The sequence below is a fragment of the Notothenia rossii genome (assembly GCF_949606895.1).
Source record: "Notothenia rossii genome assembly, chromosome: 10".
Classification (NCBI taxonomy): domain Eukaryota; kingdom Metazoa; phylum Chordata; class Actinopteri; order Perciformes; family Nototheniidae; genus Notothenia; species Notothenia rossii.
The window spans coordinates 12473296-12488469 of NC_136908.1; the positions used below are offsets into that span (position 1 = coordinate 12473296).

At 37.8% G+C, this 15174-nt stretch overlaps 1 protein-coding gene and 2 long non-coding RNA genes across 3 annotated transcripts; all 3 read right to left on the bottom strand.

The window, feature by feature from the left end:
* Positions 1-401: 401 nt before the first annotated feature.
* Positions 402-3454, bottom strand: LOC307022117 (general transcription factor II-I repeat domain-containing protein 2A-like). The gene is made up of 2 exons (XM_079654707.1): positions 2397-3454; positions 402-2297 (listed from the first exon to the last, which is right to left on the bottom strand). Exons 1-2 carry the CDS (start codon positions 2853-2855, stop codon positions 1332-1334), a joined length of 1425 nt encoding a protein of 474 aa, XP_079510833.1. The 5' UTR covers positions 2856-3454; the 3' UTR covers positions 402-1331.
* A 118-nt stretch (positions 3455-3572) lies between these two features.
* Positions 3573-4467, bottom strand: LOC307022118. Its single transcript, XR_013803307.1, has 3 exons — positions 4352-4467; positions 3811-3943; positions 3573-3682 (listed from the first exon to the last, which is right to left on the bottom strand). It is a non-coding gene; the product is annotated as an uncharacterized lncRNA (long non-coding RNA).
* A 2692-nt stretch (positions 4468-7159) lies between these two features.
* LOC307022119 lies at positions 7160-12604 on the bottom strand. Its single transcript, XR_013803308.1, has 3 exons — positions 12384-12604; positions 7448-7589; positions 7160-7352 (listed from the first exon to the last, which is right to left on the bottom strand). It is a non-coding gene; the product is annotated as an uncharacterized lncRNA (long non-coding RNA).
* Between the last annotated feature and the right edge of the window lie 2570 nt (positions 12605-15174).

The following is a 15174-nucleotide window of genomic DNA, read 5'->3' on the forward strand; positions in this document are numbered from 1 at the left end:
TTGAGCAGCACGTTGGTGACATTCAGCGCAATCACTCCAATGACCATCTTTGTAAAAACCGAACGACGTGTACGAAATTTGAAGAGGAAATACAGAAATACATTTTTCTTATCGAACTTCATAACTTTCATATACAATTTATGACTTGACTAATTTGTTCCAAACTAGATTCAATAAGTTATTGAGGAAACAATATGGGTGAAAACATGGTAAACACAGACTTAGTCTGTAAACTCTTTGGTCAGTGCAAAGAGATTATTAGTTATTGTCAAAACTTCATGAAATTGAATTATGTGTTGCTTTCATAGCCGCTCCAAAAGATCACAAGATCAAACCTTAATTTCAGAGCAGAAACAGGCATTTTTCCGATTTATTCACTACAGCATAGCCATAGAGTAGCAGACATATTTATACACAGGATTGCATTCTTCTGGACTTCCTGTTGGATTAGATTCCTCCTCTTGAGAAAAGCCTTTTGTTTGTTTCAGCAGTTGTTGCTTGGCTCCGGTGAGATGACCTTTGTTTTGACGAATTCATTCCACTGACGGTAAGTTATCAGTATAAAAGCAATTGATGGGTATTTCTTGTACCCATTCATTTTAGAATTACAGTCTTAAATCTGCCTTAATCCAATAAATGATGATACGCAGTAAAACATTTTTTTTTTTTTTAAGTTTACAGACAATAAAACGGAAGTCTTTTAGCTTTTCCACTAAAACAGTTTTGATTAAACAACTTGACTGAACTCAAAAACGTTATGTAAAAAAACGACATTGAAACCATGATTTCCCCAAATATGTGACTACACAGAGAAGACTGACCACAGTGGCAATACAGTATATATGTATACTATGGGAATAGTAAGCTTTGGTACCTTTTTTTAACTATCTGTCACTTCTAAACACCATGCCAGAGAGCGCTCAATCAGATTGAGTCAGTTTTTAACAAGATAGTTCAACAAAGTGTTTCCCATACTAAAGAGAAGTAGTGTTTTGAACCTTCTGGATCAGGGATGGGCAACTTTGAGGATTGTGAGGGCCAAAAAAAAATGTCCTCACTACCAGAGGGCCACTTCGTGACCATTCACTTCCATCGGCAGGATACTATATCCACAACATTTAAATAGCCAACTTTAGCTACTAATTTAATGAAAAGAACTAAATATATATAGGCAATAAATGTTTATTGTACCAAACACTAACACTGAGTTTAACAACGAATATTCATCTTTGTATTGTGTTTCTATGCTTCCCTCACATTCCATACATAAAACCAAGAACATATGCATTTTTCTGAACTTCACCCACAGCTGGATCAGTAAGCTATACATCTTAATGAGATACTTGTGGCCTCTCCTGCTGCTGCACAATAGACTGAATGTCAATATCAACATTTGTACATCCGATTTGCATGAGATGGAACAGTGTCTCATCTGTCAGTCTGTTTCTCTCCCTTGACTTGATGTGCTTCATCATAGAGAAGTTGCTCTCGCAGATGTAAGTGCTGCCAAACATGCTGGCCATTGAGAGCGCAAAATCCCTGAGGAGTGGAAAGCGGGACTCGGGTAGCAGTCTCCAAAAGGAAATTCCCCTCTCCTGGCGCTTTGCTAGAAAGGGGTCTGACTGTTGTTCGCACATTTCAAGCTGCAACTCAGGGGGCTGCTCGATGATTGCAGCCGAGAGGGGGTTAGTGAATAACTCGATGCGTGGCTGCATGGTGTGGAAATCTTGAAAGCGCTTCTTAAACTGCTGCTGCAGTGTTTCTATGTCGGCTCTGTACTTGGGTAATGTTTTCTCACATTCGGGGGCATTTTTGCGCATCTCTTCACATGACGGGAAGTGCGCCAGATTAGGACGGTCGGCTGAAAATCCGTCTTTAAACAGAGTCAGTTCAGTAACAAATGCGTTCATGTGCGCATATAGATCCAACACGGTTTGGCATCTTCCCTGTAACCGCATATTCAGGTGATTAAGATGCGAGGTAATGTCCGCAAGGAAAGCCATGTCGAGAAGAAAATCTGTATTCCTGAGTTTTGCGCAGTACGCACTTGTATCACATTGGATGGTGTCCTCCAAGAACACAGGGATTTCTGCGCGTAGCGCAAAAAACCTCTCCAAGCATTTTCCACGGCTCATCCACCTTATCTGTAAATCACCGTATGCGGCGTTCACTTCATCCAAAAAGGCTATAAACTTCCTGTGATTTAGAGACTGGTTCCCTCCTCGAATGAGATTAGTAGTCTTGGTAACTAAATCCATGACATGGCTAACGTTCGTTGATTTGGCACACAGAGCCTCCTGCAATATCAAAACGAAATTTGATTTAGCCTGATTTTTTTTTTACAAAGAATGCCCACATTCAAAACCATTAGAATAGATAACAATAATGTTACCCACCTGATGTATGATGCAGTGCACTATTGGACAGTCAACGCCACTCTGGCGGAGGAGGCCGGCAAATCCAGTGCGCTTTCCTTGCATTGCTGGCGCACCATCGGTAACAACAGCTGAGAGCTTGTGAAATCCTCCGTGCGCACTTACAACATTTTCAACAGCGGTAGTGCCATGCAAAGAAGCCAGTTTCAATAACTCCTTGTGCACTTCAAATGAACTGTTAATGTCCCGTGTGTAGATGAGAAGCTGGCTCACATCAGTCACATCAGTGCTCTCATCCAACGCTAAGGAAAAGTATGCACAGTCATGCATGACTTGTTTTACCTTTTGTTCGACATGATTTTGTATTTCAAATATTCTTCGTGTCACTGTCCGACGGGACAAAGAGACGGTTTCAAAGTGTTTAGCCATGTTGTCATCTCCGAATGCTTTAGCCATCTGGACTGCACAACTTTTCACCATTTCGCCGTCAGACAGGGGCTTCTTAGCTTTAGCAAGCTCAAGGGAAACGGCATAAGACGCCGTGAGAGACGATTACTGTGTAGTCGTGGCTCTGGTAAAAAAGGTCTGCTGCATATTTTCCCTTTCAGGTCAGCAACGATGGCGACTCTGGCAGCTCCTGTGTGCTTTTCATATTTGTCTTTATGGGTGCTGTTGTAGTGGCGACTTAAATTGTAGTCCTTCATTGCCGATTTAGTTTCAAGACACACCAAACACATAGGTTTGCCTTTGAATTCTGTAAACAGATAATCTATTTCCCATTTTGGCTGAAAGAGACGGTTTTCTAGGTTCAGTTTTCTTTTTTGGGCGCTCATGTTTCTTTTCCCGCTAACGGAGGAAAGCCGCGAGGTAAACAGAAGACAATATACACTTGGCTGCAGGCCTCATGAATTTGGGGGGAGCGCCCTCTAGCGGTGAATATTATTAATTACAAGTGGGGTCTGGTTCAAATGATTTGCTTGTTTACAACTGTGAAACCAATATATTTTTGTAAATTGACTCGCGGGCCGCCCAAAGTGAGGGCGGTGGCCACATGCGGCCCGCGGGCCGCCAGTTGCCCATCCCTGTTCTGGATGGATGGTACTTTCCCAGGGCAGCACTAACTCAAGTTTGCATGTAACAATAGATCAAAGGGTGTGTTCAAAATGCAGTTATTGCAACTATTTAGTCAGATAAAGATAGTCTGCCATCTTTGTTTTTATTGTCAAGCATCCATTTATATTTTCACAGGTAAATATAGAGGACTAAATTATCCTCTATGATCAGGTCGTTTTTGGCTTTTCTTTTCCCTAAAAAAAGAAAAGAAAATAAATGATAATGACCAATATTGTGATAGTCTTACATGTTTAGGCATTGCAATTAGAAAGTAGGTTATTATTTCATCAGACTTTACCAGAAATATTTTTATATCACTTACCACCATTTTGTATATGACAACTCCCGCTACTACCACTGCCGCAACTCCTATTAGGGCAGAGGCGGAGGTTAAAGTCAAGCCTAATATTGTAATTTTGATCCCTTTGATCCCAATGATGCAAGTAAGACTTTCCCTGAAAAGGAAGGAAAAACAGTCAGCATGTGTCCTCATGATTTGATTTATGCCATGACATTTGGTAGACATTTATGTTCCCCTCACGATGACAACTTTGGTAATGGTTTGACATTTTAGCAACATTTTAATTTTTACTTTAATGTAAGCCTGTGACCAAGAACCTGCAAAACTACATACAATCTCATCAGTCTCAACTTTACTTTATGTTTTGCACTAATCAGCAAAGTTAGGATGCTAAAACACTAAACACTGTACATTTTAGCTGAGCTTTGCAAACCATTGTGTCCTTATAACACCTCATAGAGGAAGCATCCCCCCAGTAATGATGCTTAGAAGTGAAGTCTTTATGACATTCAACCTCTACAAACAAACTTTAACACCTTTAGTTGAGAGTACAATTACTTACACGGTCAAAGTCATCCTGGAACCCTTATTTCTTTCTTCTCATAAGCTGGTCTTCTCTGGTAACAGTTTGTTCAGACTCAATGTGAAGCTGTGTGTGTGGTTTCAGCTCTACCTGTTTCCAGCCTTCTTATGTGGATTTCAGAGGAGGGTGGGGTTATAACTACTCTTAAGGCATGATTACGACATATTGATTAGGTCATTTCTGCCCTGTCCCTGTTTTGAACATTGGCGGTGGAAGTAGGCCTACTTGGATATTTTATTTAAAGTATCAATACAACAGGGGTTAGGGTTAATTCTTATGTTTATTTTAATTGAGTACATACAGTGGAATGACAACCACTTAACACAAAGTGCTCAGCAACATTTGGTCTGCGCTCCGAAATCTATACCAAGTTCTCACACGGTATTATTTTTTATGCACTTATTTAACATTAATTTGTTGTTTGAAATTATAAGATTTTAAAATATATATTCCAAACATGTTGTTATTAAGTGTTTAAAATAAATTTATTAGAATTATTCTAAAATGATTCCTTTGATATCTGCCTCAGACTAAAGGAGAAAGTGTAGGAAGGAAATGGAGACATCCATTTCGTAAGATGTTATTTTCTTTTTTTACATTTTTATTATATATCTTCATAGCTATCACATACAATTTATGAAATGACTATCATGTTACAATCTAGATTCAAAAAGTTATTGAGGAAAGAAAAAGGGTGTAAGGATGGTGAACACAGACTTATTGTGTAAGCTCTTTGGTCAGTGTGTAACCAAAGGAAGTGCAAAGAGATTGTTAGCTATTTTCACAACTTCATGAAATGTAATAATTATGTGTTGCTTTCCTACATGTCATTGCAAAAATAGTTTCAGAGCAGAACAAGGCATGTTTCAGATGTACGTACTAACAGCATAACAATGTTGTAGTATACCTAACACATGATTGGATTGTGTCTACTGTATTTCCAGTTGAATTACATTCCTTATCTTGAGAAAAATCTTTTGTTTGCTTGAGCAGTTGTTACTTGGCTCCAGTGAGATGACCTTTGTCTTGTTGAATTGTTTCCAATTTCCAAGTTATCAGTATAAAAGCTCATGACTTTCAGTTTCATTCTTACTCATCAAGTAAGAAGAAACTGTCCCACCAGATTTCTTAAGGCCAACGTTGAAAGTTTGGTTGTTCATGATTCACAATTTTTTTTTAAATAGTATAAAGTTAAAGTTGTGTACACTGTTAAATAACTTGTGAATCCTAAATATAAATAGATACAAATTCCGACAACAAAATAGAACCGAATTCTACTTTATTCCATTTTGTTTTTATTTTATTATATATTTTCCAAGGCCCATGACTTTGACCCAGTTTATCAGTTTGTAATAACCTCACTGAGCTCAGGCACCTGCAGCCTTGGCTGCTGTGCTCTCAGTGTGTTGTCTCCCTGTTGCTGCCTGTTGGCGTCAGCTGATAGAGGTGTTATTGTGCTTTTCCTGTTTTATCTTGTTATGCAGCATGTTGATTATTCTCTCAGAACCAGCTAAATACATGTGTCTGGGGTAGAGATCTTCAGAATTGGTTTGGCATCGATTGTGTCAACTCGTGGCACACGACATGTCTTGTGTTTGCCATCAAAGTTCCTGCTCTCCTTGTGTCTCTCTGAGTCCTGTCTCCATTGCTTCAGACGTTTCCATCACAATCTCATTATAGTGCATATAACGAAGCCACAATCTTGTAATAAATCTCCAGTGATGACTTATACAGAGGAATGATAACTGCTTGACAAAGTGCTCTGCAAATTTGAAAAGGTTTAATGTCATATCACAATAATAATATTATACAATAATAATATTATTCAATGAGATGTGCCCAGTGCTACATTTACATTTTCTGTGAATATGCTTATGTGCATCTCACTATTAACATGACATACAGTGTTTTCATTGGTCTGATTACCTTAACCAGCGCAGGAGGAAAGTAAAGATGTCTGTTTGCACATATAATTAGATGAATTAGACTGACCACAGTGGCACTATATACCATAGGAATAGTAAGCTTGGGTACTTTTTTATTTGAAACTATCTGTCACTTTATCACTCAATTATATGAACCCTACCACCTATAGCCAAAAACCCAAAGCCATCCTTGATAATGTATAACTCTCTTAATAGCAGTATTCAAGGAACGTATTTAATTTCCTGATGAAGTTGTTGTTCCAGGTCAATATTAGAGGGCATCTCAGTCGATTGGTTGAGCATATCATTTTATACAGTTGAATCTTATGATGCCTTGTTTTGGGGGATGCATTAACATCATTTGGTTTAGTAAACCCTTTGAAAATAGACTTGATTATACAAAGGCCACATCCTCAGTGTTTTTTCTGATAATAACTTACTCAGCAGAGCCACCGGAAAAGTTGTGCTTCTTAACACCATGCCAGAGAGCAGTCAGATTGAGTCATTTTGCAACAGGATAGTTCAACAAAATGTTCCCTATACTTCTAAAGGGAGCAAGTAGCTTGTACATTCAGTTTTGGAATGATGCCATAAGAGTTCAATTAAAGATAAAAGACTACTTTGTGCTTTCTTTCAGATGGTACATTCCCAGAGCAGCATTACATTACATGCTTTTATCCAAAGTGACTTACATACTCAATACTGTGGACAACCCCCACAGGAGCAATTTGGGGTGAAGTGTCTTGTCCAGGGACACAACAACATGCTGACTGCAGTGGGGTTTGAACCTGTGACCCCCTGATCCCAACACCAACGCTTTATCCACTGCGCCACTGCAGCATTAACTCAAGTTTGATTAACAATAGATCACAGGGTGTGTTTGTAAAAATGCAGCCAGCATTAAGGAAGCCACAAGCTCCTTTAGAGGAAATGTCAAAAAATGTACTTCAAAGACACAGCTAGTTTGCCATATTGGTTTTTATTGTTGAGATTACATCAATTTTGTAGTTTTGTAGTTATTTTAATTTCCCCCTCCTTTCTCACTTTTGTTTCTCCTGCAAAAGAAAAAAAAGTGGTATTGTCACTTACATTTAATACGGTGCAGTTTATTCTCCTATTAGACTTCATCGGCTATTTTTAAATCACTTACCTAACGCCGCATGCACGAAACAACTCCTGCTACAGCTACAGCTACCACTGCCACACCTGCACATATCAACCCACAAGGGAGGGTCATAGCCAAACTGGAGAGTGTGATTCCAAAAGGCCCTACCACACAGTTGAAAGCTCCCCTTTTGAGCGGAAAGCAGAAAACATTGGAATTATGCCATAACATTTGGTACAAACATTTATGTTCCCCTCAGGATAAAATGTAATTACATTGGTTATCCTCAGACTTTTCATCTAACGACATTTTAATACGTATCTCTTGTGTTTTGTACTAACCATCAATGTTAGATTGCTTAAACACTAAATCTTACACAACAAGCATCCCACCTTCTAAATCCAAATAATCACAGCATGACAGAAGAATTTATCAACACAATGTATGAGTATGAGTTTATATCCAAAAATTACTAGACCCAGCAGAATCACATCGCACTGTGCTACTCTCATAGACAATATATTCACAAATGACATAGAAAACAACACAGTAAGTGGACTCTTAATAAATGATATAAGTGACCACCTACCAGTATTTGCAGTTTATGACAGAAACTACAGTAATATCATGCCGGACAATGCTATTCAATACAGACGAGTTAGATCAGAGGAAGCAATGAACGCTTTAAAAAATGCTTTATTGGCACAAAGATGGGATGATTTATACAAAGAAAACAATATTGACAGTGGATATGATCAATTCCTGAGATTTTTTTTATCATTATATAATACATACTGCCTAATTGTCAAATACAGTACAAAAATGAAATATGCAGAATGTCCATGGATCACAAGGGGTTTACAAAAATGCCTGTAAAAAGACAAATTCATTGTATAGAGATTTCATGCGAAATAAAACTAAAGAGACAGAGATTAGATATAAAAAATATAAAAATAAATTAACAATTATAATAAGGACCTGCAAAACTGAATACTATCGGAAAATACTAGACAAAAATAAAAACAACATTAAAGAAATATGGAGCATACTGAATAGTATTATAAAAAATGGGTCTAGAAAAAGGAGTTATCCCACATACTTCATTGACAAGGATAAGGAAGAGGAAAATATGGATGTTGTATCCAACAGTTTCAATGATTTCTTTGTAAATGTTGGACCTGAATTAGCAGGCAAAATCCCTGATGGAGGAACATCAGACAATAAGCTGGAAAACTTAATAAAACGTAATCCTTTCTCAATGTTCCTCACAGCAGTGCATGAAAGGGAAGTAGTTGATATTGTAACGAAATGTAAAAACAAAAAATCTACCGATTGTGATGACATTGACATGACTGTATTAAAAAAGGTTATAGATGTTATTTCAAAACCATTCACACACATATGTAACTTATCCAAACTGGTGCATTTCCTAACAAAATGAAAATAGCAAAAGTCATACCTTTGTTCAAAGCCTGGAACAAACTTCACTTCACAAACTATAGACCTGTCTCACTTCTACCACAATTCTCAAAAATTCTTGAATAGCTTTTCAATAACAGACTGGACAATTTCATAGAAAAACACAAACTTCTCACCGAAAGTCAATACGGATTCAGAGCCAATAGATCAACATCGATGGCTTTAATAGACTCACTTGAAGAAATTACTAGCTCAATTGACCAAAAGAAACATGCCATTGGAATATTCATTGACCTAAAAAAAGCATTTGACACAATTAATCATGACATATTAATAAAAAAACTGGAACGTTATGGAATCAGGGGTGTTGTTTTGGAATGGGTAAGGAGTTATTTAACCAACAGGCAACAGTTTGTGAAGCAGGGAGAGTGTTGTTCTTCATATTTGGACATTACATGCGGTGTCCCCCAGGGGTCAGTATTGGGGACGAAACTATTTATTATGTATATTAATGAAATATGCAATGTATCGACAGTACTCAAGTTTGTTTTGTTTGCTGATGACACTAATATATTTTGTTCTGGGGACAATGTACAGCTACTATTGGAAGAGATCACAGCTGAAATAGGCAAACTAAAGTTATGGCTAAACAGTAATAAGATATCATTAAACTTGAATAAAACAACATTAATCATATTTGGAAATAGCAATACACTAGCATCCATTAAGATAGATGGGATTTTCATTGAGAGAGTTAAAGAAAATAAACTCCTTGGAATCACAATTGATGAGAAACTGAGCTGGAAACCACACATAAAACATATTCATTCCAAAGTCTCAAGAAGTATTGCAATATTAAACAAGGCAAAACAGATTCTTGATCAAAATTCCCTCTACATTCTTTACTGTTCATTGGTGTTACCTTATTTAAGTTACTGTGCAGAGGTTTGGGGCAGTAATTATAAAACTACAACACAATCCCTATTTATTCTACAAAAAAGAGCAATAAGACTTATTAAAAATGTTGGCTATACAGGACTGTCTCAGAAAATTAGAATATTGTGATAAAGTTCTTTATTTTCTGTAATGCAATTAAAAAAACAAAAATGTCATACATTCTGGATTCATTACAAATCAACTGAAATATTGCAAGCCTTTTATTATTTTAATATTGCTGATTATGGCATACAGCTTAAGAAAACTCAAATATCCTATCTCTAAATATTAGAATATCATGAAAAAGTATACTAGTAGGGTGTTCAACGAATCACTTGAATCGTCTAATTAACTCGAAACACCTGCAAGGGTTTCCTGAGCCTTGAAAAACACTCAGCTTGGTTCAGTAAACTAAATCACAAGTATGGGGAAGACTGCTGATCTGACTGCTGTCCAGAGGACCGTCATTGACACCCTCCATCAGGAGGGTAAGACACAAAAAGAAATTTCTCAAAGAGCAAGCTGTTCACAGAGTGCAGTTTCAAAGCACATCCACAAAAAGTCTGTTGGAAGGGGGAAATGTGGCAGGAAACGCTGCACAACCAAGAGAGATGACCGCAGCCTTAACAGCATTGTGAAGAAGAGTCACTTCCAGAATTTGGGGGAGCTTCAAAGACAGTGGACTGAAGCTGGAGTCCAGGTATCAAAAGTCACTGTTCACAGACGTGTCCGGGAAATGGGCTACAATAGCCGTATTCCCATGGTCAAGCCACTTCTGAACTCAAGACAACGGAAGAGGCGTCTGACTTGGGCTAAGGAAAAGAAGCACTGGACAGTTGCACAGTGGTCCAAAGTCCTCTTTTCAGACGAAAGCAAGTTTTGTATTTCATTTGGAAGTCAAGGCGCCAGAGTCTGGAGAAAGGCTGGAGAGGAGCAAAATCCAAGTTGCTTGAAATCCAGTGTGAAGTTCCCACAGTCAGCGATGGTTTGGGGAGCCATGTCAGCTGCTGGTGTTGGTCCACTGTGTTTCATCAAGCCCAGAGTAAATGCAGCTGTGTACCAAGAGATTTTAGAGCACTACATGCTTCCGTCTGCTGAAAAGCTCTATGGAGATGAGGAATTCATTTTCCAGCATGATCTGGCACCTGCCCACAGTGCCAAAACCACCAGTAACTGGTGTACTGACCATGGCATTACTGTCCTCGATTGGCCTGCAAATTCCCCTGACCTGAACCCCATAGAGAATATGTGGGGTATTGTGAAGAAGAAGCTGAAAGACACCAGACCCAACAATGCTAATGAGCTAAAGGCCGCTATTGAAGCATCCTGGGCATCCATAACACCTCAGCAATGCCACAGGCTGATTGCCTCCATGCCATGCCGCATTGATGCAGTAATCCGTGCAAAAGGATTCCCAACCAAGTACTGAGTGCATTAATGGACATTTTCAAATGTTTGATTGTGTTTTGCTGTTATAAATCTTTTTTTTTTACTTGGTCTGAGGAACTATTCTAATTTTTTGAGATAGGATTTTTGAGTTTTCTTAAGCTGTATGCCATAATCAGCAATATTAAAATAATAAAAGGCTTGCAATATTTCAGTTGATTTGTAATGAATCCAGAATGTATGACATTTTTGTTTTTTTAATTGCATTACAGAAAATAAAGAACTTTATCACAATATTCTAATTTTCTGAGACAGTCCTGTAGGGATCATACAAACCCATTATTCTTAGAGCTAAAATTATTAAAACTGTCAGATCTTGTTGAATTCCAAATTGCACAAATCATGTTTAAGGCAAAAAACGTTCAATTACCTGGGAATATTCAGATATTGTTCAATGAAAGACAAGGGAATTATTATTTACGTGGTTCATTTATATTCAATAATGTTAGGGTGCGCACAACAAAGAGAAGTTTTTGTGTTTCTGTTTGTGGGGTGAAGATCTGGAACAATTTGAGTGAGGAGCTAAAGGGATGTCCAAACATAAAACTATTCAAAAAGAGGTATAAAGAAACAATTCTCACAAGGTACAGGGATGAAATTGCTAAACCATAACTGTTTATATTCTTTCAGTTTTGTATTCTATTTATGAATTTGTGTTTGTATGAATTTGTGTATGTACATATGTATATAGAGTATATATATAAATATATAGAGACAATTCTCCTAACTTGCCTGTATATATTATATGAATGATTATATAAATTAGGGAAGGTTTAAGTATACATTGATATTGTATGTTAACATATATTAAGATGTTAAAAAAAAAAAAAAAAAGGGAAAAGGGGTCGGATTAAATAAGTGTAAACTTCTTCCGACCCCTTTTCGGACGTGTAATTAGCAAAAGCTTTATTGTTTATTGATATCAGACAATGATACTACAGATTATTCAATTATTAATTAAATATTTCGTTTTGTTATTGCATTCATTTTTATAGTACTGTATCATGTCTGTATCATCTTTTGTTTCATTTGTATTGTCTTTGGTTTTACACGCTCAAAAATAAATAAATAAACTAAACTAAACTAAACCTAGCAATGATTCTTAGAAATGAACTCTGTTAGTATATCATTCAACCCTACAAACAGTTACTATCACCTAAGTTGAGTGTAAATTACTTACAAAATGCAGCATGCCTCCATGACTGTATTTCTCTCTTCTCAGAAGTTGGTCTTCTCTGGGAACGGTTTGTTTGTGATTTAATGTGAAGATGTGTGTTTGGTTTTGGTTGTGTGTGATCCCTCCTTTCCTTCCTGTGTTCCTGCAAAAGGAGGGCATGAGGCTGGGTTACAATTTATTTGAAACATTGATGGTTACAACACATTGATTTGGATTAGGCCATGTTTACCATATTCCAACAGTTGTGGAGAAATTTTTTTTTTCCTAAAGTTGCAATTCCACAGTTTAGAAGCAACACCGGCAGAAGGAAGAATGGAGAGAAATATGTGGAAGTAATACCATAAATAAAATGTTACCTCTCATTTATCATATATGAAGAATTCATTTTCAAACATTGATTAAAGCCAATCTTAAAATGATTAAACAAACGTCTTTTCTTTTTGCACACAAAAACATAACTTGGAGAAATAAATAAATACGGATATGTTATTTAAAACCACCTCGACTATCCAATCCAACTTTATTTATATAGCACTTCAACAACTTCAGACCAAAGTGCTGTACAGAGAGATAAGCTCACACAACATAATATAAATACATTTAAAATAAAAGATACAAACATATGTTGTGTTAATGTTATGAAATGTTGTCTCATAAATGATGCGGTAAGTAGAAGGAGAGAATAAACTGACGCTGTTTTGCATTTCTATAGGTTGTAGATACGAGCATGGTTTTATATACTATCACGTTTGATCGTGTTTTATGCCGTTTGCCAAGACTTGACAAGTCGCTCGTAAAACACAGGAGGTATGGAAACTAAGAACACCATATGTGGTAAATTGTAGCAGTGGTTCTCAAACTTTTTCTGTCAGGCCCCCCCTTTGGAGAAAAAAAAAAGTCGGGCCCCCCCAAAACGAATAATCAGGCTCAGTGGCGGCGCCAGAGATTTATTTTGGGGGTGCTGTGGGGTAGCTTGACGTTTCATAGAGGGTGCTCAAACATTTAGGGTTTCCCATTAATGTACCGGTCGCTACAGTGGAATTTTCTACTGCAACAATCCCCACGCAAATACACAACGTACCCGCGACTGTTACAATGAAGGCTCAATATTCAGCTCACGGCATATAAGGTGTAAGCAGGGATAAAGTGCTATTTTTATAGGTGATGTGTGGACGTCACATAGGGGGGTCCGGGGGCAAGCTTCCCCGGGAAGATTTATTTTTAAATATTGAAGTTAAAAGCATCAATCTGGTGCACTTTGAGAGCGAAAGGAAGAGATCTATGGATACATCTCTCAACACCCATATGAAACAGAAATGTAAACAGATTTACTTTTTCTTGATGGATATTTTACAAATCACCCTTTTAAACTTTATTCTTGTTTTACTGTCATATAGTATTTCATACCTGTTTTTCATTTATTCTCTTATTTTTTTATAACTATAATGATCATATAAACGTGTGCCTCGGAAATAATTATTTACATTAATGGTGACCAAAACATTTGAGACCCACTAAGATAACACTGAGAGAGTCCTTTAGCTCTCAGTCTGACAGGAGAGGACTCTCCTCCACTTTGTTGTTGAAAAAACTCCTTATATCCGTTAGCGTAGCTCGCTAGCACCAGAAGCTAACAACAACGATCTCCAGTACCGGTGCGCTCTCTCTCTCTCTCTCTCTCACGCGCACACAAAATGGCTCGTTCCACACACACACACAGAGCCGAGCTTTAATGAAACAGAGACCCAGACGTAATAGTACTGTACTGCATCATATTATTTTCGAATCAATAATTTTTCAAATTATGATTTTTATTTTATTTATTTTTTTTATCTTTTTTTTTTTTTTTTTATAACCATTTTTCCTCCTGGTCTCTCGCGCCCCCCCTGGCATGCCTCTGCGCCCACCAGGGGGGGCGCGCCCCCCACTTTGAGAACCACTGAGCTAATATAACACAACACATTAGTTGTATTTCCTTTAACCTTTCCTCGATCATTTCTTAGTTTCTCATCAAGGGGGTGTCTCCTGTCCCCGGTGCAAACACACTGCCTGAGGTGTATTCTTTTTGTCATTAACCTTTTTTGGAACACTTAGCCTATTTATTTATTTTGGTGACGATCCGGCCTCCATGCTGCTACTCTGGTTCAAACTGCATCCACCAAACAATATAATTTATCTCGACCTCCCCAAAATAACCAAAATCTGACACAGGCCGTTTCTCAATCGCGAGGATACTGGCTTGGTAGTCGCATACTTCCAAGTCACTTCCTTCAGAAACGAAGCAAGTATACTTCCAAGCCACGGCTTCGGAAAACTAAGGAACAAGGGAAAATGGAACAGGCTAACAAGTGTGCCACTCTCTCTAACAGTTTCAACATAAACTGTACCGAAAATAAATACCTCACGATGTCTATCTAATTATGAACTTGCTTTACTTTCACGGAACACATTTTTGGTGATAACAAATGCAACAAAGTAACATATTTACCAAAACATGTTCTACGCCACTACATACTTACATTTAAATGTGTGCTGTGCTGCGTCGGTTCAGCCATTCTCCGCAAGGGTTTTTGAAATTGGTCCGTCCGCAAAGCATTGTGGGGATTTGAAGGACGCAAAGTCTACCCATGTGCAGCCTCGAAATTACCCCCAAACCAAGGACGTGGCCTCGGTGGAATTCCAAGTATGCTGGAGATTGGAACAGTCCTTCGGCGGAACTCGATGATGTAGTATCCTTGAAATATTGGCTTGGAAGCCAGTTTCCTCGCGATTGAGAAACGGCCACTCAGTCAAA